The sequence below is a fragment of the Macrobrachium nipponense genome, chromosome 2 (genome assembly GCF_015104395.2).
Source record: "Macrobrachium nipponense isolate FS-2020 chromosome 2, ASM1510439v2, whole genome shotgun sequence".
NCBI lineage: Eukaryota > Metazoa > Arthropoda > Malacostraca > Decapoda > Palaemonidae > Macrobrachium > Macrobrachium nipponense.
The window spans coordinates 102552627-102578502 of NC_087201.1; the positions used below are offsets into that span (position 1 = coordinate 102552627).

At 37.6% G+C, this 25876-nt stretch overlaps 2 protein-coding genes across 7 annotated transcripts in view; one reads left to right on the forward strand and one right to left on the reverse strand.

Annotated features, from left to right (window-relative positions):
• The window catches only part of LOC135220857 (large proline-rich protein BAG6-like), a 289694-nt gene that overhangs the window by 244709 nt on the left and 19109 nt on the right, over window positions 1–25876 (reverse strand). For 4 of the 6 annotated variants that reach the window (XM_064258427.1, XM_064258422.1, XM_064258426.1 and 1 more), the window contains exon 1: window positions 1751–1798. The exons of 1 other annotated variant lie outside the window; for it this stretch is intronic. In XM_064258427.1, the coding sequence (XP_064114497.1) occupies window positions 1751–1783 (33 nt within the window). In that variant the 5' untranslated portion in view covers window positions 1784–1798. Of the gene's footprint in view, window positions 1–1750; window positions 1799–2025; window positions 2162–25876 lie in introns of those variants that run through there. One more of the 6 variants, XM_064258423.1, reaches the window with a different exon arrangement.
• LOC135221260 (WAS/WASL-interacting protein family member 3-like) overlaps window positions 6548–25876 on the forward strand; it is a 59688-nt gene continuing 40359 nt past the window's right edge. Inside the window, exon 1 of the mRNA XM_064259076.1 lies at window positions 6548–6754. Within this exon, the coding sequence (XP_064115146.1) occupies window positions 6548–6754 (207 nt within the window). The remainder of the gene's footprint in view (window positions 6755–25876) is intronic.

The window sequence follows — 25876 nt, forward strand, 5'->3', positions numbered from 1 at the left end:
TGTGTACAACCCCAAGAAAAGTACATTATAACGCGTCCTGACACCGGAGTAGAGGTCTTTAGCTCCGTTTCTCACCAACAACAAGTCGCGTCTGATGCCCATCTCCGATGCCAGGACGCGTTATAATGTACTTTTTTGGGGTTGTACACATTGATCGTACATGGTCCACCCCTGTACCATGCGGTTTTTTACCCTAAACCCAGTTTGGAGGGTAAACACATACCTATTGACAACACTGATAAACAATTGAAGAGCGCAAAACGCCACAAAGAATGCCGTAGTCCCCTTGGATAAGTATATACTGGTTAGAGGTCAGGTTTATGATTGTTGTGATTAAAGTGGCCCAGCGTCTATGGGTACAAGTGGTGTGCGGATTTAGCACAGGAAATGGGAAGTTTGTTGACACAAGCAACTCCGCGAACATCGAGATGGCGTCAATCTACTAGTTTTTTAATCGTAAGTAAAAATTTCAAAAGCGTTTTGGGGTAGTGTGCACTGCGTTGGCTACACTTTTCATTACCCTCTGTTTAAATCTTAAAATATGGCCTTAATTTCTAACTTTGGAGAAATGCTTACTTCAAAAGGAGAGTAAAGGTCTAGGGCTCCTGCTATCACCACCAACAACTCATGACTGATGACCATCTCCGGTGTCAGGACGTGTTAAAGTACTTTTTTAGAGGGTGGCCATAACCTCGGTAGTCAGTCAGTTGGCCAATCCAGTCGGTTGTTTACCCTAGGTTCCTATGAGTTCACTCTACAAACACAGTTACAGGCGCACACCACTAGCATACTGTACCTAGTAGTAGCCTATGTGTGAGGTGAAGAGCTTCAGGGTAATTCCCTTTGTTTTTTTTTCAAATTTCTGCTTCTGTGAGCTAGTGAACTGCTAATTTTTTATCACTTACCTAGGTACTCCTATACCTTTGTTTACAGATCTGTCAAAAGAAAGAATTGAAAATAGGAAAAAAAAAAAATTTCTACAGAATAGTTCCGCACAGACTGCAAGGAACATAACAGCAGATACGACATCCACTAGGGATTGGGGCGTCCAATGCATTTCGCCGTGTTTAGTACTGGCCCCCAGGGCCCAATTACAGTCGTCCAGATAGCCTAGCTATTTAAAATTCATGTTCAGAAGGTATAGGGTAAAAAACCGCATGGTACAGGGTGTACCATTTACGATCAATGTGTACAACCCCAAGAAAAGTACATTATAATGCGTCCTGACACCGGAGTAGAGGTCTTCAGCTCCATTTCTCACCAACAATAAGTCGCGCCTGATGCCCATCTCCGATGTCAGGACGCGTTATAACGTACTTTTTTCGGGGTTGTACACATTGATCGTACATGGTCCACCCCTGTACCATGCGGTTTTTTACCCTAACTGCATAGAAAACCGCAACTGCCATAGTCTAGGCCCCCGCGGAATAATACTGTAATCTAAAAAAAAAAAAAAACATGGCAGTGAATTTGGGTTGGGTTAGGATATGGCAGTCTAGGTTAGGATTTCTCACACCTACCCTAGTCTGCATCGGCTCCCTTTTTGCCTACTAGCTACTACCTAGTATTACCTATAAAGTGGTAAGCAACGAAAGCATCAACTTGTAAGGCTTAGCTAGGTAATAGGTAGGTCTGAATAAACGAATAGGTATCTCTGTTTAAGGCCGAGCTACCCTCATTTCCCTTTAGCCAACAATTGCCGTAGACAGTGCAAATAACGAAATTGGCAACTGACAATAAAAATTCTTACTGTAGATCTGTCCCCAGGGTCTTCATTACCCATCGTAGTACCATTTTCGCAGTGATTAACGAAGCAGATTAAAGAGAAATGATGGGCCTTTCACCCAAGTAGTAGTACTTAGTATAGGTATAGGAGCTAGCTAACCCACCATTCGTCGAACGAACCTTTGCCTTAACCTACAAGGCGTCTACTCAATCAACAATTGCTTCACGAGTTACTTGAGGATCGCACACAATGCTCTAGTGGCATTTTACACTTTCAAACTGTCTGAACACCACACATACCTACAAATTGAGAAATATCATCAAAGTTCTTTAACTAATGACAGACGCGTATGAAGAAAGCAGCTGACGGTATTATCCTAACAAGAGGCGAACTGAACATTGACACTCTTCACAAGACGCTCACATGTCAGTAGTGTTTCTTAAACTAGCCATGGGGGTTGGAAGGGGAGATGGGTGCGCAGGATTTTTATACAGCAGAAGCCGAGAAATTGCATAATAAAATGTTGCCGACTTTTTTTAGCTGATACAAGAGTCAGAAAGCTCTCTGATAATTTTTCCATGAAACTCGTAGTTTTTTTTTTTAACACCCAACAGAACATCCTACAAACTCACCAGTGCAGACATACGCCGTTCAAGTTACGATATACATAGAACCAAAATTCTAGGAATGAGTTGTAAAACTATTCTATAGAAATGCGACAAAATACAATAAAAAAAATCGTCCAACTACAAAATTAGATTTATACGCGACAAACCATTCAAATCATATATTCGCTTAAGGTTCTGGTATGGTGTTTTTACGTTGCATGGAACCAGTGGTTATTCAGCAACGGGACCAACGGCTTTACGTGACTTTCGAACCACGTCAAGAGTAAACTTCTTTCACCAGAATACACATCTCTCACTCCTCAATGGAATGGCCGAGAATCGAACCCGCGACCACCGAGGTGAGAAGCAAACACCAAACCAACCACGCCACTGAGGCGCTGCTGAATTATTATTAAACTTTTGTTTTTCTTTAAAGCAGCCTACTTATATCATGTCAAACACTTTTATTCAGCCATTCTAGTTATCCCTACATTAAGGGGTCGGTTGCCTGCTGTGCGTCTCCACTGCGTTCATCAAGGCACCATCCTCTGCCAACATCAAGCATCGCTTACTGTTTGGCAAAGAGGTTTTTACGACCGCATGCCCTTGCTGTCATCAACCACAGTTATTGGTGGTGGCCTTCGTCTTTGACTAAAAAGTTCACCTGCATGGAGCAATTTCCACAGTTATTGCCAGTGGGCCTACCCTTTTGCTATAGTAGATTCACATTAACCATGCATTTGATGTCTAGGCCCGTCCCTTACGACACTCCTGATTGGCTGTTGATAAGCCAATCGCACGGCAGGAAATCCTGTGATTTGCTTATCAACATCCAATCAGGGACGTCGTAAGGGACTGGCCGAGACATCAAATACACAGTTGGTGTGAATCTACTTAGCAAGACTGCAATTAAGGCAGTAGTTTCCAAAATTATTGGTGGTGGGCCTAGTCTACTAAAAAGTAAGACTGCAAGGCAGCAGCTGTCCTTTTAGTTGCCTTTTACAACACACAGGACATAAGGTGGTAGTTTTCTTACACCCCTACCACAGGGTCATATATGTAAATGCCAATCCAGCTAAAAGTTAAGATCTATAGCATAGTGAATGTTAATGTATGGATTGGAAACACGGGCTCAAAGAAGAAAAGAAGTAAAACTTGAGAGAACAGAGATGAGAATACTGTGGTGGACTGTGTGAATAACCCTGCGTGAGAGATTGGAAAATGACGACTTAAAATGAAGGGCAGGCTTAATAAAGATTACAGAGGTAATAAGAGTCACGATTGAGGTGGTAAGGGCATGTGTTGAGGATGAATGACAAGGAGGGAGTGAAGGGGGCTTAGGAGGAACCTGTTAGAGGAAGAAGATTGAGAGGGAGACAGAGAATCTTCATATCTTCCTTCGCTTTCTCTCGCCATCTAATTCTGACTCCCTCTCAATCTTCTTCCTCTAACAGGTTCCTCTCAAGCCCTCTTCACTCCCTCCCTGTCTTCCATCCTCAACACATGCCCATACCACCTCAACCGTGACTCTTATAACTCTGTAATCTTTACTAAGCCTGCCCTTCTTCTTGTGTCGTCATTTTCCGATCTCTCAAGCAGCAGTGTTCACATAGTCCACCTGAAGCTTTACTTCTTAGAGGTCATGTTTCTGATCCATACATTAACACTCACTGTGCTATAGCTCTTGACTTTTAGTTGGACTGGCATTTTCTTATCACATACTACTTCAGTTACTTCTCTGCACTTCCCTCATGCAGCTTTTATCCTACTGTCAAAGTTCAGTTTCACATCATCCCTTTTGGTCTAAGGTAGATCCTAAGTATTTAAACTTTTCCACCTGTTTTATAGTCGAGCCTCTTCTTTCTTGCATTACCATTCTGTCTCTATCTTCCCTCCTGCTCACCAAAACCTCTGTTTTATTCCCATTCACCTTTAAGCCACCCCTCTCTAAAGACTCCCGCCACTCTCCAAACCCTTCTCTGTAGGTCTCCCTCATTTTTGGCAGTATCCACCAGATCACTGGTGTACAACTCCCACAGCTCTTCATTCCTGATCTCTACACTTAACACATCCATGACCACCCCACACACAAAAATGGGCTTCATGCTGACCTCTGGTGTAATCCAACATTAACTTCAAAGTTTTCTGTTTCCCCAACTGCCATTATTACTTTTGTGCTCGTTCTTTGATATATCATCTTGACCAGCTAACCAACTTTTCTGGGACTTTCCTCTTCTTCAAACACCAAAAAATCACTTTTCTTGGGATTCTATTGTATGCTTTCTCCAGGTCTATAAATGCACAATAGAGCTACTGGTGGTTTCCCTCTAGCCTCTTCCTGTTGCTGTCTTATTATGAAGGCATCCACTGTCCCTCCTCCTCTCATCAATCCATTCTGTTGTTTCCCGATCTGTATCTCTCTTAGTCTCTCATCCAGTATCCTCTTTAAAACTTTCAATCCATGCTCTGTTAGTTTAATTCCCCTGCAATTACCACAATCCTTGACATCTACTTTCTGCTTGTAGATATATACTATTAGACTCTCCTCCCAGTCCCTTGGCATTCCTTCCTCTTCCCATATAGCTTTTAATAAACTCCGCATCCATTTCTCCGCCTATACTCTGTTTTTTCCATCTGTCCATCCGCCTGTGGTGTTTGCGTATGGTAACACTGCGTCCCGGGCTTTAGATAGTTAAATTCAACAATGATAATAATATCCTATTTCAAATATTAACGGTGTAATTAGCATACAGTAATTTATTAAAACACTTTTAGTTGCAAATGTACACACAGATATCCTTTTATTTACCTAAAACTTACACATAGCATAATTATTTAAACCCCGGGACGCCGTGTTACCATGCGAAAACACCACAGGCGGATGGACAGATGGAGAAAACAGAGTATAGTAATTTGATCATCTCAATTTGGATCTCTGAAGGACCCATTACTTTACCATTGATTTTACTTAATGCTCTCTTCACTTCTCTATCTTGTATCCATGGGCGCCAGCACGTAGGGGCAAGGGGGGGACCACTTCCCCCCCCCCCCCCCCCCCCCCGAAGTCCTGTGACCACAGGAGGTTACAGTTCCTATTCAAATGAACAGTGACTAACTTGAAAAAAAATTTATTACATTTAACTACATCACTTGATTTTCCTTCCAGTCTACAGTATATTCTTTCATTTTAAGCAAATCAAAGGTAGTCTTATTATATTGTATAAGATTTGTAAGCAGTATATAACTGCGCTATTCTTTCAAGAAATTTTTCACTTTAGTTGAACAGTACTTTATGGAACTATTGAAAAAAGGTCATGTCACTTTCTGTATTTTTTTCATTGCATCTTGCTTCACTTAAATATTGGCATCGTAATTCCGCTGCACACACACACACAGATCTATATATATATATATATATATATATATATTATATATATATATGTATATATATATATATATATATATATATATATATATATATATATAATCTATATATATAATTTGCCTGCCCCCCTTGTCAAATATGGTGCGGGCGTCCATGCCTGTATCGCCATCATTTGTACTTCCCACATTTGTTCTCTCTCATGACCCGATATATATATATATATATATATATATATATATATATATATATATATATACTATATATATATATATATATATATATATATATATATGTGTGTGTGTGTGTGTGTATAGTGGGTCATTTCTTCTATCAGGAATAGACAAAGTAAAAAAATAATATTTATTGCAAAATGCATGCTATAATTACTAAGGCATGATTGAACCTCTTGAGCAAAGGACTTCCTCAAAATATACTGCTTCTTATATTGACACAAAAAGATCATCAGAAACCCATTGTAGTGGGGTTGTGATGTGCTGCCATTCAATTCCACATTGAACGCAGTGTTGTTTTTGCGTCAGAGATCATGTCTCGGCACGTGCAGGGGAGGGGTGCTGTGAGTGCCCAAGCGCCTTGCCCTTTGCCCCCATGCCCCTTAAGTGTTCCTTTCTCAAAATTCTAAATAATATACAGAATCCCTCCTCACTCTTCAGGACGAACTCATGCGAGTTCATTTGTTGTCTGTCTCGAAATCACAGGCCCTGTCTTTCGGGAGACTGCGTATGCATTTCGTGCATTGCAGCAGCAAAATCTTCATAATGCCGGGGTCCTACAAAAAAAATTGTGATAGAAATGCTACAAAATTTCAGGATGTTGAGAAATGAAGAGGAATTGAAAGACGTTTTCAAGAAGGCCAAGGATAAAGCTGATTTCGTGGACATAGATATCGCATCTGTGACTACTCGGTCAAGAAGGAAGAGGAAAATCCTTGAGCGATTCAAGTACAGTGCCACATCTGCAACAGAAGATGAGCAGTTCCATAGTGTGGAGAATGACTACAGGGTCAAAGTCTTCCAAGTATTCTTGGATTCACCTATACATGAGTTGGAGTGGAGGTTCTAGAGTGATGGGTGTTCAACTTTGGATGAATGGATGATATTGAGGGTAAGAGCCTAGGCACTGGGGTCAGGAAGGCCATTCAGCTCCTTAACTTCGGACATCCTCAAAGGTCTTTTCAGCCTGACGAAGCCGGATAGATGCTTGCACACTGCTGATGAAAAGTCACTCAAATCAGTGCAAAAACTGTGCAAGTTCTACGAGATAAATAAAGTTGACTGGTTCCAGTCGGAAGTGAAAGTTTTCAATTCAACATTTCCTTGCCCCTCACTAAATGCAGTTGCAGTATGCTCAAAACACTGAAGGAGAACAACTTTCAAAAATTAGTTCCACATTATTTCAAGCTACTGAAGACCCCATTCCACAAAAGGTGCCCTAGCTGAAGTGACCTGCAAATTCAAATTTCATATGATCGCGTATGCAGAAATAGATATTCGAAGAATCACATGACATACTCCACATTGCCAAATCTACACTATTCTAGTACTCCAAAAGTAAGTCTTTGATATTTTGCTCAGTACTACATTTATTTAAAACTCGATACAGCTGCTCAGAAGAGTCCCGGCTGCTTCCCGATACCTCGATCCCCGTCTCGAAATGTGAAAGAAGTATGAGGAAGATCGGGCCATCTAAAATATGTTCGCAGTGTTTAAGTACCAGTTGGTTGAATATTTACAAAGCAGCACTTCAGGATATACTATTTGTGTCCATGATCAGGATTTGCTGCTATTCCCCCAATTTCATTCTCGTAACCTATACATTTACTTTTCATTCTTTCATTAGTGATTATCTGCTTAGCCATCGTGGACTCATCATGTTAGAACTTGTACTCTCTCCTGAGAAGTCCACATCTGGCAGTAGAAATTGGACAGCCAGTAATGCCTGTCACATATGACGTTCCCCCTCGCAACATAACTTTATCAATATTATCATACCATTACGGAACTCAGGATCAAATTTTTTAAAGGATGAAGCTAGTCTCACCTGCAACAGATTTCATGAATAACGTGACATCAGGAATGACTGCATGCATGGAGGTAACAGCTTTTGTCAACGGAAACATCAGCTTCACTTTGTCTACGTTCTTTCTTCTTTCTGTATTTCGTAATATCTTTTGTGACTTCTTGCAAAATAGACACCATATTCAAGCCAGTTACCCCTGTGGCCTTTTGTCCAATTTGAATAGGGGTTATCTTATACTAATAATAATAAGATAATAATCATCATCCCTACTTTTTATTTCACTTTCATGGTATTTTTGTTTCAACATATACCATTTTAAATGTCCTGGTGGCCGCAGTATGTCTACTGCCTCTATTAGGAAGGCTGACAGCTTTACCATTAGAAGGCAGACCTCGTATCATTAATCAGAATATCTTGGAGGTCACTGGCAATTTTAACCTCAGTTTTCCTCTCTACTTTTACCCTCAACACAAGTATGTATGTGTGTATATATATATATATACATATATATATATCCATATATATATATATATACTATATATATATATATATATATGTGTGTGTGTGTGTGTGTGTATGTATGGGGGTGACAGTGAAAACCAGTTATCTATACAAAATTATAATGTGAGTATGCATTCGTGTGTGAGCTATATGTATGAAAATATTTTAAGACTCATATTAAAAATAAAAAGTGACAATGATACGGCTTGCATTGATAGCCCAGTTATGAACAGAAAAGGCATACCGCTCAGGCTGTGTGGTTTTCAGTTTTTACAGCAGCAACTTTCTGTTGGTAATGTTCTTGAAAGATTCTATGATTTCATCAAGATTAACATGAAAATCCTTCTCTATAGCTGGTAGTAGTGAATCAGTCAACCTCTCCTCACCCAAAGGCTGCGAATTCTTGTCTTCACCAGTTTTAGCTTGGAAAAGGACCTTTCTGCCATAGCAGTTGTCAAAGGCAATGTAGCAGGCCGGATAAGAAGCTACCTGACAAGTAACCAACCATACCTCAAACCGTTCCTTTCGAATATACGTATGTTTCATACTATTGTCTTGGGCTTTCCAGAGCTTCTTCCACTAGCTTCTCCTGACGCTCCTGTAGCGTAGTACACTCTTCTCACCACCTTTTCATCTCGGTTAACTGTTTTGGCAAATCTACATAATTCCACAGTTCTCACTATTTCATTTCTTGTGATGTCAAATACACTACGCAGAAAGTACATTACAATAACTAACCCTTATTCTTTCATTCACATCCACAATCTGTCACTTCATTTCCAAAAAGGAGAATTGGCTCAATACATGTATACCCTTTTACCTAAACCTACATAGACTAAAGTTCATCCTAATCTTTCGCGCACCATACTTCTTTCCTCTCTTCCACTATTCTGTGGCTCACATCTTTTCTCGTCTTATTATTAAATGATATATCTATGCCCAAATACTCACGTGATCTATCACTGTCATTTTTTCTCCAACCACATTCATATTTACTGTTCCGTTTACCTAGTTTCCAATAACCATCACAGCCTCCTAGAGTTCACAACTACCCTTTATTTTCAACCTTTCCACATCTGTTCCACTTGTTCTTCCCCTCATCATGCGCCTTCATTCCCTAGTACTTTATGGAATGCCGTAGTACTGCTTTCATTCTTACATGTGCCTCTGTCACCTCACTTTGAAATAACGGAACAATTATTTCTTTCCTTCGTTTGAAATCCCATTATATAAAGCCTGCTGTCCTCCCATCCTTCGGTATCTGAATTGTTTTTCTTATGTCACCAATTGTCACTTCCACAACCACTGACAAATTTACAATAACCTTTCCACTATTGTATCATATGACTGTGCCTTCTCACTTTCATATTCAGCAGATCTTCAAATGGCCCACTTAATCAGTCTGGGACCGTATTCACTTCAGGCAGCATCTCTCTCTTTGAATCTCTTGTCAATTTGCTCATTAAACCTATTAGTTTTCGTTGACATCCTTGTAGAACAACTTATCAACTTTTACTTGTTCTCTACCACTTTCTTCTTCACCAGTCTCACCTCAAATAATTTATCTCTATTTTCCTCACCAAACTTTTCATCCTTCTACCATCTACTGTTTTATTTCCCCTTTCCATTCTCTTATGACGTACTACAAACATTTCCCATTGCTCATATTATGTCCTAGTCATTCATCATTCTATATATTCCCCACCTACCCCTTGTAGCGCTGTCTTTAACCATGGCTCATAGTGCATGCGTTTTCTTGTAAATAGCCATTCTCTCTTCCTTAACTTCAAATTCACTTGGTTTGATCATGCTGACGACTACAGTTTCACTCGTTCCACACCACATTGAGCTTATGCTACCTTAATGTTTTCTTCAGTCAGATAATTATTGGATAATAATACCACTAGCCACACCTTTTCTTACCGTTGCATGCATCATATTGCGCTTCCATATATTATGTACTAACACATAATCTGGCAAACTTTCGCTCTCTATTTGTAATGGGTGGTGTGTCAAATGAGACTCAGTTTCTCCATTTTCTGGTTTGCTACAAAAGTGCAAAATGGAGGTGCTTGTTCAGACAGAGTCTCCCCGGGAATCCCTCTCTCAAGCTGTTTCAAACAAACTCCACGCACACTGGCAACCAAGTATGATTTTTCACAATTGTCACAAAAGATCAATTCAATACCAGTTTATATTAAAGATGAAACAGATGTCACTGTAAGATATTCACAAAATATTTCGCACGTGAAAAATTCAGTATTTTTGAAGATAGGTAAATATGGTACGTGGAGCACATCTCACACATGGTGCTTTCAAGGGGTCACACACGAGAGGTTTGTACATGATTACCTTTCACTACCTTTAAGAAAAACGCCTTATGCCATATTTCGCCATCACAATTCTTTCGGTTTTGTGAGACAAAGCTTATCATTTTACTCAGCTTTTTTAGTTACAGAGAAACAATTATGCCACTCCTAATATAGACATTACATATTTTCTCTTTATCTCGTACTTATGAATATTCTCCTACGGAAATCAAATACAATATTACCAAAAATCCATATCCTTTCCTGACACATTTCTGTGAGACTTCATTCTCATAGACTTTAAGAACTCTTTATCAACCAACAATTCAGTCTGTATCTGCTACTTACCTTTGCATCTCAATCGCCTACCACAACTACTACCTTTCTTCTACTTTAAACCGAGTTAGGCACACATATTCAGACTCCCAAAAACATAATCGTTTATTCTCATCCTTTCCCGTTTCTGGCCCTATATACATACACTTACTACTACAGCTTTCTCTACCTCGACGTTCAATCATACCTATAGGTACAACCCTTGAATGAATACACTGTTACTCTTTTATCTAACCATAGAGTCTAACTGATCTATCAAGCATTACCCCTTTCCTAGTCGCATTTAGACCGCTCGGATCCCCACAATATAATCATTTTTTCACTTTTCATCGACAAGCTTATCACTGCAAGCCTTGAATCCATGTGGGTACTAATATATGGTGAGGCCTACCTTCAAACCTTAATAAACTTTATTGGAGTGAGGTTGACTTACCCCAAAATACGTGGGGATTTTTACCACTATAACTCATGATTCCAAGTGGGAAATACACAGAGATGCCCTACCTTTCGTCTGGGCTTCGAATCTAAACATCCTAAACTTATGTGAGTTTAACCTTACTCACACTGCCATGAAGACTTGCATCCAGAATATTTCTTTAACAGCCTAGAATTTCTCATTTCTTCTGGCATAACCAATTGATCAGATGTGCTTAACACCCTCTTCGTTCTATCGTTATCTATTCTCTCGTCATCTTCTCTGCGCCAATACATGGAATTTGCTCATACAAAATACTACAAAGTCCACATATCCTTTGCTGGAACCCAGATTGATTCTCACTTACGATTGATTCTGTAGTCTGTCTCACTTTTTCCATATAAACCCTATCACGCAGTTCCACATATGTGTAAGTTATGTTGGTTATCTAATTCTTACAATTACTCCCCAATTTCTTTGAAATGTGTCTCTCATCTAGAAATAATAATAATAATAATAACAATAATAATAATAATAATAATAATAATAATAATAATAATAATAATAATAATAATACCTTTTCTATTATCATTACTGTAACATAAGTCCGCGTTTGAGTAGTGACATTGTCGTAGTCCATGTTATTTTCATTCTTACTTTTCTTTTGATATTTACTTTGAAGAGCCTCCACAATGTCGGAGATAGAGCATCGAAAATTTTGAAGACAACAGGACCAAGTTGATAGTCAACAGTTCCGAAGCACCACTTATTTCGGCCCATAACAAAAGAGCAAAAATACACACACGCACATATATTGCCAGTTTTTCTAAATTTTCATAGAATATCTAGGTATGGTATTATGCTTATGGGTTTCTTTTAAAATGCTGCCTTTTTTTTATTTCTGAGCACACACATGCACACAGATTTTCATATTATGGCATTTCTGGTAAGAAAAATCCCTTTACTGGACTATGAAGGGTACCACTTACGCAAACAATTTATAAAACCTGGTCTACATTTGTTTTTACTCTTCTCATTTGCCTACAGTTTCCGAATTCTGCTGGGAAATCAAATCTTGTTTTAAAAATGTACTAATGATGTTACGAGACACTGAACATCTGATATAATGAAGGCTTTTATTTTTCTTACATATATCTTTGAGTCATACTTTTATGTTAAACAGGACTCAAGAGACCCGTGATGGGTGTGGGTACAGTCGCTGCGCCTCAGCACTGAGAATCACTACAGGAACATTTTCGTGGGTAGCTTTTCACCACTTCATCGAGAGGTTGAGTTGTCCATATATGAATAACAATCTGCGCACACCCACTCTCTTCTGGTTTACATGTTTGTTTGTATTTTGTAACTTAACTTACGCAACGCTTAAAGAGCATTGGGTAACACTACACGAGTGATCAGTCAGTGAAGTTTTCATTGCGCACTTATACTTCCAACGTACGAAATTAATCATAGCTTTTCCTACTTGCGTAGACTATAGTACGTATTGTTCGTTTGGAGAGGAAGGAAACCTTACGTGTTTTGAGACTATAAATGTTTAAATGAGGTCCAGTAACATTTTTATTCTTTGGAAGTATCGTTAAAGATTATATATATATATATATATATATATAATAGTATAATTATATATATGAATATATATATAGTTATATAAATGATACGTGGAATAATGAAACCATTGCGATAGTGGTAAAGCGATAAGCTCAAATTTGTAAGGTCTGTAGTTTGATGGTAAGCTAGTTGGATGCACACACACACACACACACACACACACACAAACCCACACTCACAGCACATATATATATATAGATATATATATATATATATATATATATATATATATTTCAATTAAATGCAGGTGTCGATGGTATGGACATTCCAATGTGCCCATGTAATCGAGTCCCGAAGGAAAAGAGAGAAAGGAAGAAAAGTCCCTACCCTCAATGCGTAGATTGACCGTCCAACTGAAGTTGGAAAATCGCAAGAATTTGGGTAAACAGAGGCAGGAAGAAAAACCCAAAGTTTGCCTAGCTGGAAAGTAATCGTCAACGAATCCAGCAATCAAATCAAAGGCAACTGATTTCCTGAGTTGATCTAGGGATGAAAGGAAACACCATGATGATGTGGAGTAAAAGCCATATCATCCAGCGTTGGTGAAGGCAATAGGCTGAATATAGGGTATTGCCTAGACAAGAACCCAGCATCCTGATGGCTTGGTTGGTCGAATATCCATGTAGAGTATAGAGTATGTCATTAAGCATCATTAGTTTACTCCAGAACTAACTATGGAGCTATATTGTTATTGTTCATTTTGGTTTCATTCTCCTCTTGAATTCGACATTTGGTAATTTAATGAACTTCAAAAATGTCCTTGTACGCCACTTACGCATTTTTCTGTTACTGTACATTCTTAACAAACAATGAGTGCACTTCCTGTTCCTTGTTTAAGCCCCACCTGTTCTTGTAGATTAATATTTCTGCTATGTTTTATTTTCTTATTCAGATTCCTACCATATTCCTTCCTTGGCATACGGAGTAATGTTATGAACAAATAATTCATACAATCTTCTCTTTATCTTTATCCTTATGCAAAGGATCAATAGTATTTTCTTCTCATCCTTGCCATGAGAACCTTTCCCTCATCTAGACAGACCTTACACATCCTGGTCAGCCATTCAGTCACACTTCCAACGCTGCACTGCAGCATTTTACTTGTAATCAGTGATGCCGTTTTTTCTTCACAACATTGGCTTTTAGCAGTGTTGCCGTATGCAGTTCATCTGATTTCTTTTACTTTATTTATGATTTAATGGTTAGAATGCGTATTTTCTGATTTTTGTTACTTTATTTATGATTTAATGGTTAGAATGCGTATTTTCTGATGTAGAATTATTTTCCGTGATGTTAGAAAACTACACGTCACTAGCTTAATATAAAGTATTTTTGACGAAGAAAAATAAAGGATTTCAATAAAATTTATTTGTTTAAATAAGCGGGATATGTTTTATAGCTTTATTTTCTTCTTCAGTGCCGTGGCCTGTGGTCGGAAAAGCCACGGGGGGTTGCCAGATGTCACCAGAAAGCCACACTAATAGACGAAATTCCTCAAAACGGCAACCCTGCTTGTAATCCCATTAACTCCAGCTGTCTCTTAATCTTATTTGAAGGGAAGCTGCAGGAACTAAGTGAAAGTTTGAAATGTTTGGATAGAGGGGAAAATACAGAGCAACTATGAGTCTTGAGTGTTTGTTTCCCCAACTTGTCAGGGAATCCTCAATAAGCCGTAGCATAGGGTCATGCCATTCAGCAGGATTCAGCGCTTCAAGAGCCGTCTTTATTAGGCGCGTTATGTCATGAAGAAACTGAACGACAGCATAGCGAACAAAGGCGGACTTCCGTTCCTTAGCCTCGTTCTTTGCTTGTAACATGAATGTTAATAAACGTTCAGGAAACATTCCATATCTTCTCTCTCTACGAGATTGCTCAAGATTTCATTTCAACTCTCTCAGCGATCTACTTGTGAGAATATATGTAATCACTTGGTATTACAGTCGGAAATACTCCATACTCTGTATCTCATAGTTTTTAGTTTCAATTTTTGTTTAGGTAAGACAAAGTTGAGAGGGAAATACGTTTATCGGCATTTTTTTTTTTAGATTGATTTATGGAAAGATGCTATTGACGTACTAGGCGCCTCTTACAATATCCATGTTTTTATAACCTTCCCTCCAGCTTCCTGTCAGGTGATAGACGTTGCTCGCTGAACTCGCGCTTGTTATGAATTCGACAATTCTCACAAATGAAACAGGCAGCCGTTTCTCAAATGAATAGAGGCTAGCATTTCTCCAACAATGCTGGTAAGGATACAAATTTCGAAAAATAATGGATATGATGTCCCAAAGGCTAGAAAAAACACCAAATTTCTGACTCACAACGGGAACGAACCTGAAGCGATATAGCCACCAAGGTCTACAGAATATATCACGATTGGCATGGATCTTAAGTACTTTTGCGCCATCCCATGTAGATATCGATTGTCTAATCTCAAGTACATGTACATTACAGTGCTGCTAAATAACGACTAAGAAAGTCCTATTCATTTCCATAGAACATTTCGTAGAAATAAAAAAAAAAAAAAAGAAAAAAAGTAAAAAAAAAAAAAAAAAAAAAAAAAAAAAAAAAAAGCCAAGAATGTTCGTCAGAAGCATCTTACCAAATGCTCTAAAAAAAAAAAAAAAAAAAAAAAAAATCCAGAGAAAACCACCAACTCAGTTTCATACCTTTGCTTTGGTGAAATAAGCACCGAAAAAATACTTGAGGTAAAGATAATGAAGGCAATAATTACTTCGGTCCTTCTGGACGTGATGGAGACGTCGGCCAGGATTCCACGTATTACATCCGCGACCTAACTGCCCCCTCCCTCCAACTCTCTCTCCGGTCTCGTTCCCCACCTGTAGTTTTTATTTGGGATCCAAACGTAACCTTGGGAAGGAAGCGTCCTTCTTCCCGTTGTGCTCATCATTACTGTCGTCGTTGACGCTTTTTGCCGCCTCTGCTGCAGTTGACATCGTGCAGTTGGTGTTCACTTCCCACTTCTTCTTCGTGTTCAAAGTGGATGAACTGCTCTCTTCTCTCGATTTATCTCTCTCATTATATATATATATATATATATATATATATATATATATATATATATATATATATATATATATATATAATATATACATACTACATACATATACATAATATATATACATATATTCATATATATATATATATATATATATTATACATATATATATATATATATATATATATATATATATATATATATATATATATATATATATATATAGGTATAAGCCACGAAGGAAAAATAAACAACGGAGTTTCTGCAGAAACTCCGTTGTTTATTTTTCCTCCGGGCTTATACTTTATTTATGGATTTATCACGTTCCAAACTTTCGTGATTCGGGTTATATATATATATATATATATATATATATATATATATTATATATATATATATATAATATACATATATTATATTTAAATTTATGTGTGTGTGGTGTGAAATAATGAACACGCGAGCACGTGCTTCACATTAGTAAATTTCTGAAACCTGATGTGATATAAGCTATATATATATATATATATATATATATATATATATATATATATATATATATATATATATATATATATATATATATATAATATATATGTGTGTGTGTGTGTGTGTGTGTGTGTGTGTAACATTTTGCTTCACCAGTGTTATACTTATTTGTTATAAATCAAATGCTCGCATTACCTCTTTCGCTGACACCGGATACGAATTCTCATATTTCAGTTGGAAGCGCCATCCAATGAGAGGCTATACGCATCGACAATCATTATAATTGTGACGTTAATTGGTAAATCAAATGACTCAGCCTTTTCGAATCCAACTGAAAAGACTTACAAAACTGATCTTTGTTTGTCTTTCACGGTGTATGGAATTATACCTGCAGGGAGCGACGCTACCGCGGTATGGAATATTAGAGTTAGGCCAAAGGCCAAGTACTGAGACCCGTGAGGCCACTCAGTGCTGAAACAGAAATTGAGAGTAAGAAGGTTTGAAAGGTGTAAATAGGAGGAAAACCTCAAAGCAGTTGCACCATGAAAGGACTGTTAGGGGAGGGTGGAAAGCAAGATGGAAGAAAGAGAATATGAATGAAGGTACAGCACAAAGAATGAAAGGCGTTGCAGCAAAGACCCTCATCAATGCCTACAGTGCACCGTAAGAGGTAATGATACTACCGTATTTTCTTTAGTGTTTCCTTTCATTGACGTTACACAACGAACCCTTTTGGTGAGACCCTTTTCCCAAAGGAGACGAAACCTAGCGAAAGGAACGAAAAAAAAAAAAATCAGAGATAATTATATTCATCTGCGCAATAATAATTATATGGGGAATGGGCGACCACTGACTGACTGACGCTATGGGTGGATGCTCAGGGGAAATAGTTTCGCAATAAGGGCGATTTTCAAAATGGCTTACTCTTCACATTTCTTAGATATGGCTGTGATAATGTAGATAAACGGAGCACTATCTTGGAAGTTTACGTATTACACAGTACAGTACATAATTTGTTAGAGGAGGTCTACCTGTACGAGTCACAAATACATGATAATGCAAGAATATATGCATATATAAACATATACAGTATATATATGTATGTGTGTACATTTGAAAAAGGACATTTTTTAAAAACGTAATAATGATAGCCACAAAAAATTAAATGTACTACCCAGATATTTCTATAGATTTTTTTCGTTGTATTGTGGCCTTATAGAATAAATATTTCACACAATATTCGTTAATAATGTCAAGTATGTGAATGAGTTTAATTATTTTATTTGAGCTGCAAAATTTCAACACGAGCATATTGCTGACAGTTTAACATGCAATTTCAGTGATGTCAGATGAAGCATCTGCTATCATTAATAACAAGATTTTATTATTTGCAAGTAATTCCAAGTATCTTAGAGCGGAGATCTGTAACTCTAATGATGATCCACATAAAGAAAGCAATAGAGGAAACTCATAGCAACATTTTACGACTTAAAGGGGATTTTAGTTTGATATGCTTGGACTTTCAACTTTTCCTTTTAATGTACCATCAGATATGACTTCCGGAATGACCTGCTCACAGTTCTGAAGAAGTTAAATTCACAGTTTTTTTTTTTTTCTCCTTTTTTTTTATCAGTAAGTCTTCATCGGTAATATCCGTCTTCGCTGCCTGAGAATTTTGTTGACAAGCTTAACTGTAAAATGTTACCTTCTTGGCGTAAATTTAACACTAACCGGAATCGAAGATTTTGGTACATTTCAGTTAGCTTTTCTGGTCCTAAGGGAATATTCCCAAGGGAACAGGCAATGAATGACTACTCTAAAACAATACTCTGTATTTTACCTACAATTTTATTTACTCATTTTTAAAACAATTTCCCCTTTTTAATAACTGATCTCTTCTTTTTGTCGTTCCTTTTACCTTCTGTTACTTATTTCTAATGAACACCAAGTTCTATAGAAGCCTGAATTTCAAGTCAATGGCCCCCGTGGTCTTGTTCCATATGAATAGGGTTCATTTTCGGAATAATAATAATAATAATAATAATTCATATCTTACTATTCATGTGAATTTCAAATCTGATCTATTCCTAATCTGTGGCTTTTGCCGTTAGTCACTCTGAATCTAAGGTTAGAGTAAGATATTTAGGGCCTGTGACATAGTACGCTGGATGAGTAAGTGTATATCTTTCCAGTGAATTAATCGATTTTCTTATTTTTAACTTGCATAATAAGCCTGATGATCGAAGATTAATTTACCTCATATTTATATGGCCCCTTTTTTGCCCAAGATTACGCTGTTCCTTTTAATAGGGGTGGCTTAGGAGGAAAAATTAGGCAATAGTCACTGCAGAACTCTCTCTTATCTCTAATAATAGTATGATATATAATAATATATATATAATAGATATATATACTATATATAATAATAATAAAGAATCAGATATATTATACAACATAGTATGTGTACGTAATTTTTCCGTCTTCCCTTTACAAGGGGGTTTTGCGTTGTACCCATCTTACCCCAACTAATATTCATAATGAGGTTATCAGCCAGATGCTCCCCTCCTCTTTGTTTATGATGTACTAAAATCAGCTAAATTACGGGCACCACTTAATTCACCTCTTACCGCAAAACAGTCAGAATCATTTCACCGGTACGTCTTCACATTTAACAAACTTGCGTATTGTCCTCGTGAATGTTTTTTATTGTGAAATTATTTTTTTAGAAAAGAAAATATCTCTAAACCTCTTGAATCCCGCACACGGACCCCCTCCCCCCTCAAACCACGGCTTTTTTGCTGCATAGTATGTTTGGTCGAAGAGCTCACTAAGAACTTCTGCCTCCGCGTCGTCATTCGCATTGCCTGCCATCTGTTGTAATCCACACTTTCCCATCAAAGCACTTATGAAAGACAACGATTCCGTCGTTTTTGTTTACTTATTTCTTTAAAAATTCGCAGTCTTTTTCCCTGAAAATATTAAAATCGGAATTTCTAGTAAGATCTCACTCTTATCTTAAAATCCAGCTTTATTTTCAATTGCTGATTGAAATTTTTTGTGTTAGCAAACACAAAGCCCTTCAGTAATCAGTGTCACGTCACTGTTTGATTAAAGTAATATCAAAGACAAAGTTGGTTCATCATCGCAAGCTTATATGCCATTACCAAAACTAAAACTCCAGAACCTGTAGCAAAAAATTAATAAACAAATAAATGGAAATTAAAAGTCGTTTCAACGGCGTAGACTTTCGGTGCCACCAAAAGGATGTTGCTTGCTTGTATGGTGTTTTTACGTTGCATGGAACCAGCGGTTATTCAGGAACGGGGCCAACGGTTTACGTGACTTTCGAAACACGTCAAGAGTGAACTTTTATCACCAGAAATACACATCTCTGACCCCTCAATGGAATGCCCGAGAATTGAACTCGTGGCCACCGAGGTGGCAGGCCAAGACCAAACCGACTACGCCACTGAGGCGCTGCCTAAAGGATGTTACAACTCTGGTCAGTTCTTTAAAAGCCCCAGGGCTTTCGGCATTATTCCAGTATCGTTGCTGATGAGAGTTTATATTTCAGAATTTAGTTTCAGAGCACAATTGCAAGCTGTGACTGTCACCACAGAGTATTCTCAGCAGTGATGTAACATACTACAGCGAAAACCATTGCCGTTTCATAAATCGGGTTGTTTCTGAACTTAACAGATAAGCCTAAATAAATTAAATGAAAACAAAATCTGTCAGCAAATTACATTCGAGACTGCAGTCATTACAGTACGACAGATTGGCAGTGTTATCAAAAAGTATTATCAGTGAGCGGTCGGATATTGTATTTCAAAAGTCAATATTGTTCCGCCACTTTCGGTCAAATGGAACCTTTATCGAAGATTGTTATCACAGTGATGCATACATACATAAATGTGATTTTAATAACCACAATACTCTCATAACTTCTCGGACTCCACACCTTTTGGATACGTTTGTCACTGCAAAGCCCTAGATCCAAATACAAGCCGTGACCTCGTTCTGGTACTCTGATGAACGTTCGAATCCTGCTGCGGACATCAGAATCATTTCATATTCTTGCACTTGAACCTAAAGCTGTGTCTACACGATCGACCTTTGTTCGATGTGACGTCAGGAGCGGGGAAACAGAGTAAAGTCAGAACTTTGCCCGCTGTTTCTCCGCTCCTTACGTCACATCGAAGAAGTTAGATCGTGTGGACGAAGCCTAAAGCTTTGCAGTGAAAAGCATATCCGAAAAGTGTGACAAGTTCAAGAAGGCAAGAGAGCATTGTTATTACGGTTAATTACGTTGGTAAAAGGTGACCATTATAAAATATAATATATATATATATATATATATATATATATATATATATTTATATATATATATATATATATAATATATATATATATTATATATATATATATATAATGAGATGATTCTCTCGTTATCATATTTTTTAAAGTAGCAATGGACCAAGAGCGGCCAAAGACAATTGGTAACACATTCTCTCTCCCTCTCTCTCTTGAGATTCCCGACAACTCTTTCTCTCTCTCCATCCATCTCTCTCTCTCTCTCTCTCTACACCTCCCCCCTCCATTATCTAAGGTCATCAAATCAGAGTCGTGAATTACAAAAATATGCATGTATTTAAAAGCAAAGTATTAACTGAAAAACTCAGATTCTTAACAAAAAGGTTAAATGAAATGTTAAACTCAGAAGCCCAAATAACTCAGATAACCCTCTGTAATTACTCACATAACTAACATTAGTTTAGCCAAAACACTAGGCACAGTCACCATAGTCAGTACACCATAGTAATTAAGTCAGTTCTCATTTCTCCAGATTAATCCCCTTTCCAGAACAATTCCCCTGTCCAGAATCGCCTGTTAGAAGACAGGAGACAACTTCGGTAAGCACAAGAGTATAATCAAATACAATCCAGCCACACTTTGGCCAAAATAAAGAAAAGGCTTACCCATTCAGCACAGAATGCACCACACTATATAAAAACACTTTGCAGAAGCCATCCTGGCTCTGCCTCCTCTCTGTAATGGTCTACTCTTCATTGTAATACAACACTCTCATATGTAGGGGGAAAAGGCTTCGCACGTACGAATTCACACACAATGTTCACGCCCATGGACTGCTTGAATCCAGCTTCAAAGTCACCTCTGTGACCCGTCCGTGCATAGCGACAGGACGAGGCACTGATTTGCTAAGACAGCAATCTTGATCACACCACCTCAAAAAGACATGTCAGCATTCCTAAGCTCGTCACTCAAACACTCCATCTCCAGGGAAGTTAAATGATGAGTCTCTGCATTCCAAGAAACGTCATAGCATATCACATTATATATTATTAATCATATCATAGCAAATCCCTCATTATGTAACACATATATATATATATATATATATATATATATATATATATATATGTGTGTGTGTGTGTGTATGTATGTATGTATAAAACCGAATCACGAAAGTTTGGGACGTGATAAATACATAAATAAAAGTATAAGCCGCGAAGGAAAGTGAAACACTGGAGTAGCTGCAAGATCTTTCGACTCAATGTCCTTTACTTTGCAGACTGACTAAGTAAAGGACGTTGAGTCGAAAGATCTTGCAGCTCCTCCAGTGTTTCACTTCCCTTTGTGGTTTATACCTTTATATATATATATATATATATATATATATATATATATATATATACTTTTTACTCTTCGTTGGATGAGTGGTTAACGTGATCGCCTACCGTTTCGGTAGTCCGAAGTTCGATTCCCCACTCTGTCAACATTGGATCAGAGGAATTTATTTCCAGCAATTAGAAATTAATTTATCGATACAATTGGTTCGGATACCACAATAAGCTGTAGGTCCCATTGCTAGGTAATCAATTGGTTTTTAAACACGTAAAAACATCTAATCCTTCGGGCCAGCCCTAGGAGAGCTGTTAATCAGCTCAGTGGTCTGGTTAAACTAAGGTGTGCTTAATCTTCATTGGAAATGGCCCCTCTATTTTTTTAATATTAAATATGTGTGACATGTTGCTGTGTGTCTGCAGCAGATAAATTGCCTTTGTGTCAGTATGTTTGCGCGTTTTACGAACAGATATCTGTCGCTTCGCATTCACCTCTTATAGTAACGAAGGTCATGCAGTACAATGACGTACGCGGCAATTTTCCCAGAGGCAGATGCCATCATCCAGGTATGTTTTAATTGCTTCTGATAACGATATTTATGAGTCATAACAATTCTGAGCGCCATTTTGGGGAGAAAAATAAAGTCAATCTCTCTTTCAGTGTTATTACTATTGTCATATCTTAGTTATTCCTAGCTAATGAACAAATGGCTGGCAGTTTTTAGAATTCACAAAAAAGTTAACAAATCTATAAAAGCTCCACTCGTTTGATATACCAAGGAAAAATAGTAATAAAAAAATTCATTTCTTTTTTTCGCCACGTCACTTCATAGGGAAACTTAGCGAGACAAAGATTGCCTGGGCTCATTTTGTAATCTGCCACAAATCTTTCTATAAGCGAAGTGCGCCGCGCTCTAACTCTACAGAGACACCTTTACGTAGAAGAATTATACAACAGAAAGTCGTCGTTAGTAAAGGGAAAAGTTGAGGCAGGTTTTAAATTGGCATTTATATGGGTTCCTTTTATTAGATGGAATTCTGTTGTAACACTATTTTTACCTGTCATATATATATATATATATATATATATATATATATATATATATATATATATATATATATTATATATATAATAAAAAAATATATATATATCTATATATATATATAATATATAGATATTAATATACTATATATATATTATATATATAATATATATATAATGATATATATTAATATAGATATTAACTATATATATATATATATATTATATATATATTATAATATATATATATAATCCTTCACCTTATCTTTGGCATAATTGCCCTCGTGCGTGGTAGGTTGAAATCAACGAGAACCACCGAGATGCGCTGCAGTCCACGTTTCTAAGCAGTGACTGGAAGTGTCGATATGCAATACTAAGCCTTTATCTCACTGACCGACTGATTTCCAAAATGCAAATTATCACACGTAACGTTTCTTCTGTGATTTTTCTTATTCTAGATTTCTATCATTATACAATTTCTTTCTGTTCCACTTTCGTTCATGCATCACTTAGGAAAATGTTAATGAGAAAAGTATCATTTTACCTAAAAGTTTAACCTAGCTATGAGAAAAATAAAAGAAGCAGAGAGAGAGAGAGAGAGAGAGAGAAGAGAGAGAGAGAGAGAGAGAGAGAGAAATTTGTGGCGGAGGAAAAACAAGTAATGAAAGCAAGCAGCCACAGTCACCTCGCTAAAGCAAAACATGGGTCAATGTCGCATCTGCTGATTATAACTGCGACAAAAATTGTAATTGTAGACATTTTTAGTCTCGCGAGATTTCGTGATGTAAATTATTTTGTCTCTGGACTGGATGTGGACAAGGCTAACTCGCTTACAAGGAGACGAAGGTTTGTATGGTGTTTTTACGTTGCATGGAACCACTGGTTATTCAGCAACGGGACCAACGGCTTTACGTGACTTCCGAACCACGTCGAGAGTGAACTTCTATCACCAGAAATACACATTTTTAACCCCTCAATGGGATGCCCGAGGATCGAACTCGCGGCCACTAAGGTGGTAGGCCAAGGAGATGAAGGTTTCGCAAACACCAACAATAAACCTTGGAACAATCTATGTATTATTATCATAGAGAAAGTGTATCCTCCTGAATTTTAGCACTTTTATACCGTCTTCCTTCATAAATCTTTTCTTCGGTTCATTCAACTCCGTTGTTTGCGACAATGAGATGAAGGTTTCGCAAACAACGGACTTGAATGAACCGAAGAAAAGATTTATGAATGAAGACGATATAAAAAGAGATAAAATGTAGGAGGATACACTGTCTCTATGATAATAATACGTAGATTGTTCCAAGTATTGCTGTTAGTAGTCTACTGAAAGCAATCAATATTCTCATCGAGTAAATAATATTAATTTTTTGCTAGCACTGAAAGTCTGAACTGAAATGAGCTTTAGCTATGAGGAAAGTTCAAGTAATCCATTTTTTCCAATGTAAAAATATATTAGTAATTAACCGCCACAGCTGTTTAGTACTGCTATCTTAGAATTCTAATGAGAGTTGTGCAGTAACATGAGGAACTCACGTTTTATTTACCGTTTGATCCAAAGAAACGATGTTTACAATAGTTTTCTCCTACGCTGGTGTATCAGTTTTTCGCACAATGAGTGAGCATTATTCGCATTCTGCTATGGCAAAGTACGTTCTTAAGGGGAAAAAATAAAGTTAAGATGATAACTGTCACAACAAGGGAGTGGGCAGATAAAATTTAAGGCAATGCCTGGTCCATAAGGAGCCTCCTTGCAGAACCGACACCGTGCGACAGTGTCTGTCCGTGCTGTGAACTAAACGTTAACATTTCTAATGATCACATCCTGAGCCTGCCTGAGGTTATCTGAAAGAAATGGGGCGTTCTACCTAAATTTACACAAGTCTTTAAAAAAAACTGCTGAGGTTTTTGAGGACGCTAATTCATTGCCTAATTCAAAATCTTGTTTGCTCAGGAAAAAGTTTTACCACATCTAGACTCGGAAACTCCATCTTTTTCTTCCGTCACAAAGATGTAGGTACGATCAGTTTCTGTTTGTCAAGCAAGACTGTCATCATTCACACCTGGACAAGACTAGGAAGGCCGCAACACCGTCAGCTGAGCAGCCAGATACTTAACCATGACTAAATATTCTTCTATTGAAATTATGGGAATGTGAAACCACGTACACATCACAACGTAAACACGCTTTCAAGTATATAAATACATGATGTTTTCTATGGAACATTCGTGAACAATATGGGAAATAGTCTGGTCAATTTACTTCCGCGTTATGATTTTCCTTTCTTGCACGACCAGAATACGTATATGTGACCTTTAACTCTTCCCGTTGTCATTTCTTTTCACATGATCTTTGTTTGGTTCGTGTCCGCAAATATAATCTGTTTCTTGCCATCATTCCATTCCATCATAATTTGTGCAACTTTCCTTGCTCATTATGGTTGTAATTGCTGACGACGGTCCCTCGTCTTCTTCCTCTCTCGGACAAGATGGCGTTCAAGTGCTGAACAGTGAACGGTTAGTTCAGTTGCTTGTCATCGTTCTCGGACGCGCATAGCATTTCCCAGGGGTGCCACTTTGAAATTAGGAGAATAGGCTCATTGGAAGACACATGTACCTAATATCTTCTCTTCAAAGATAGAGGTTTTGCGAGTTTTGTCGTAACCTTTGAGTCCCGCAGCCCAGACCATTGAGATACAACGATCGAGATACCGACTGTAACCCCTACCAGT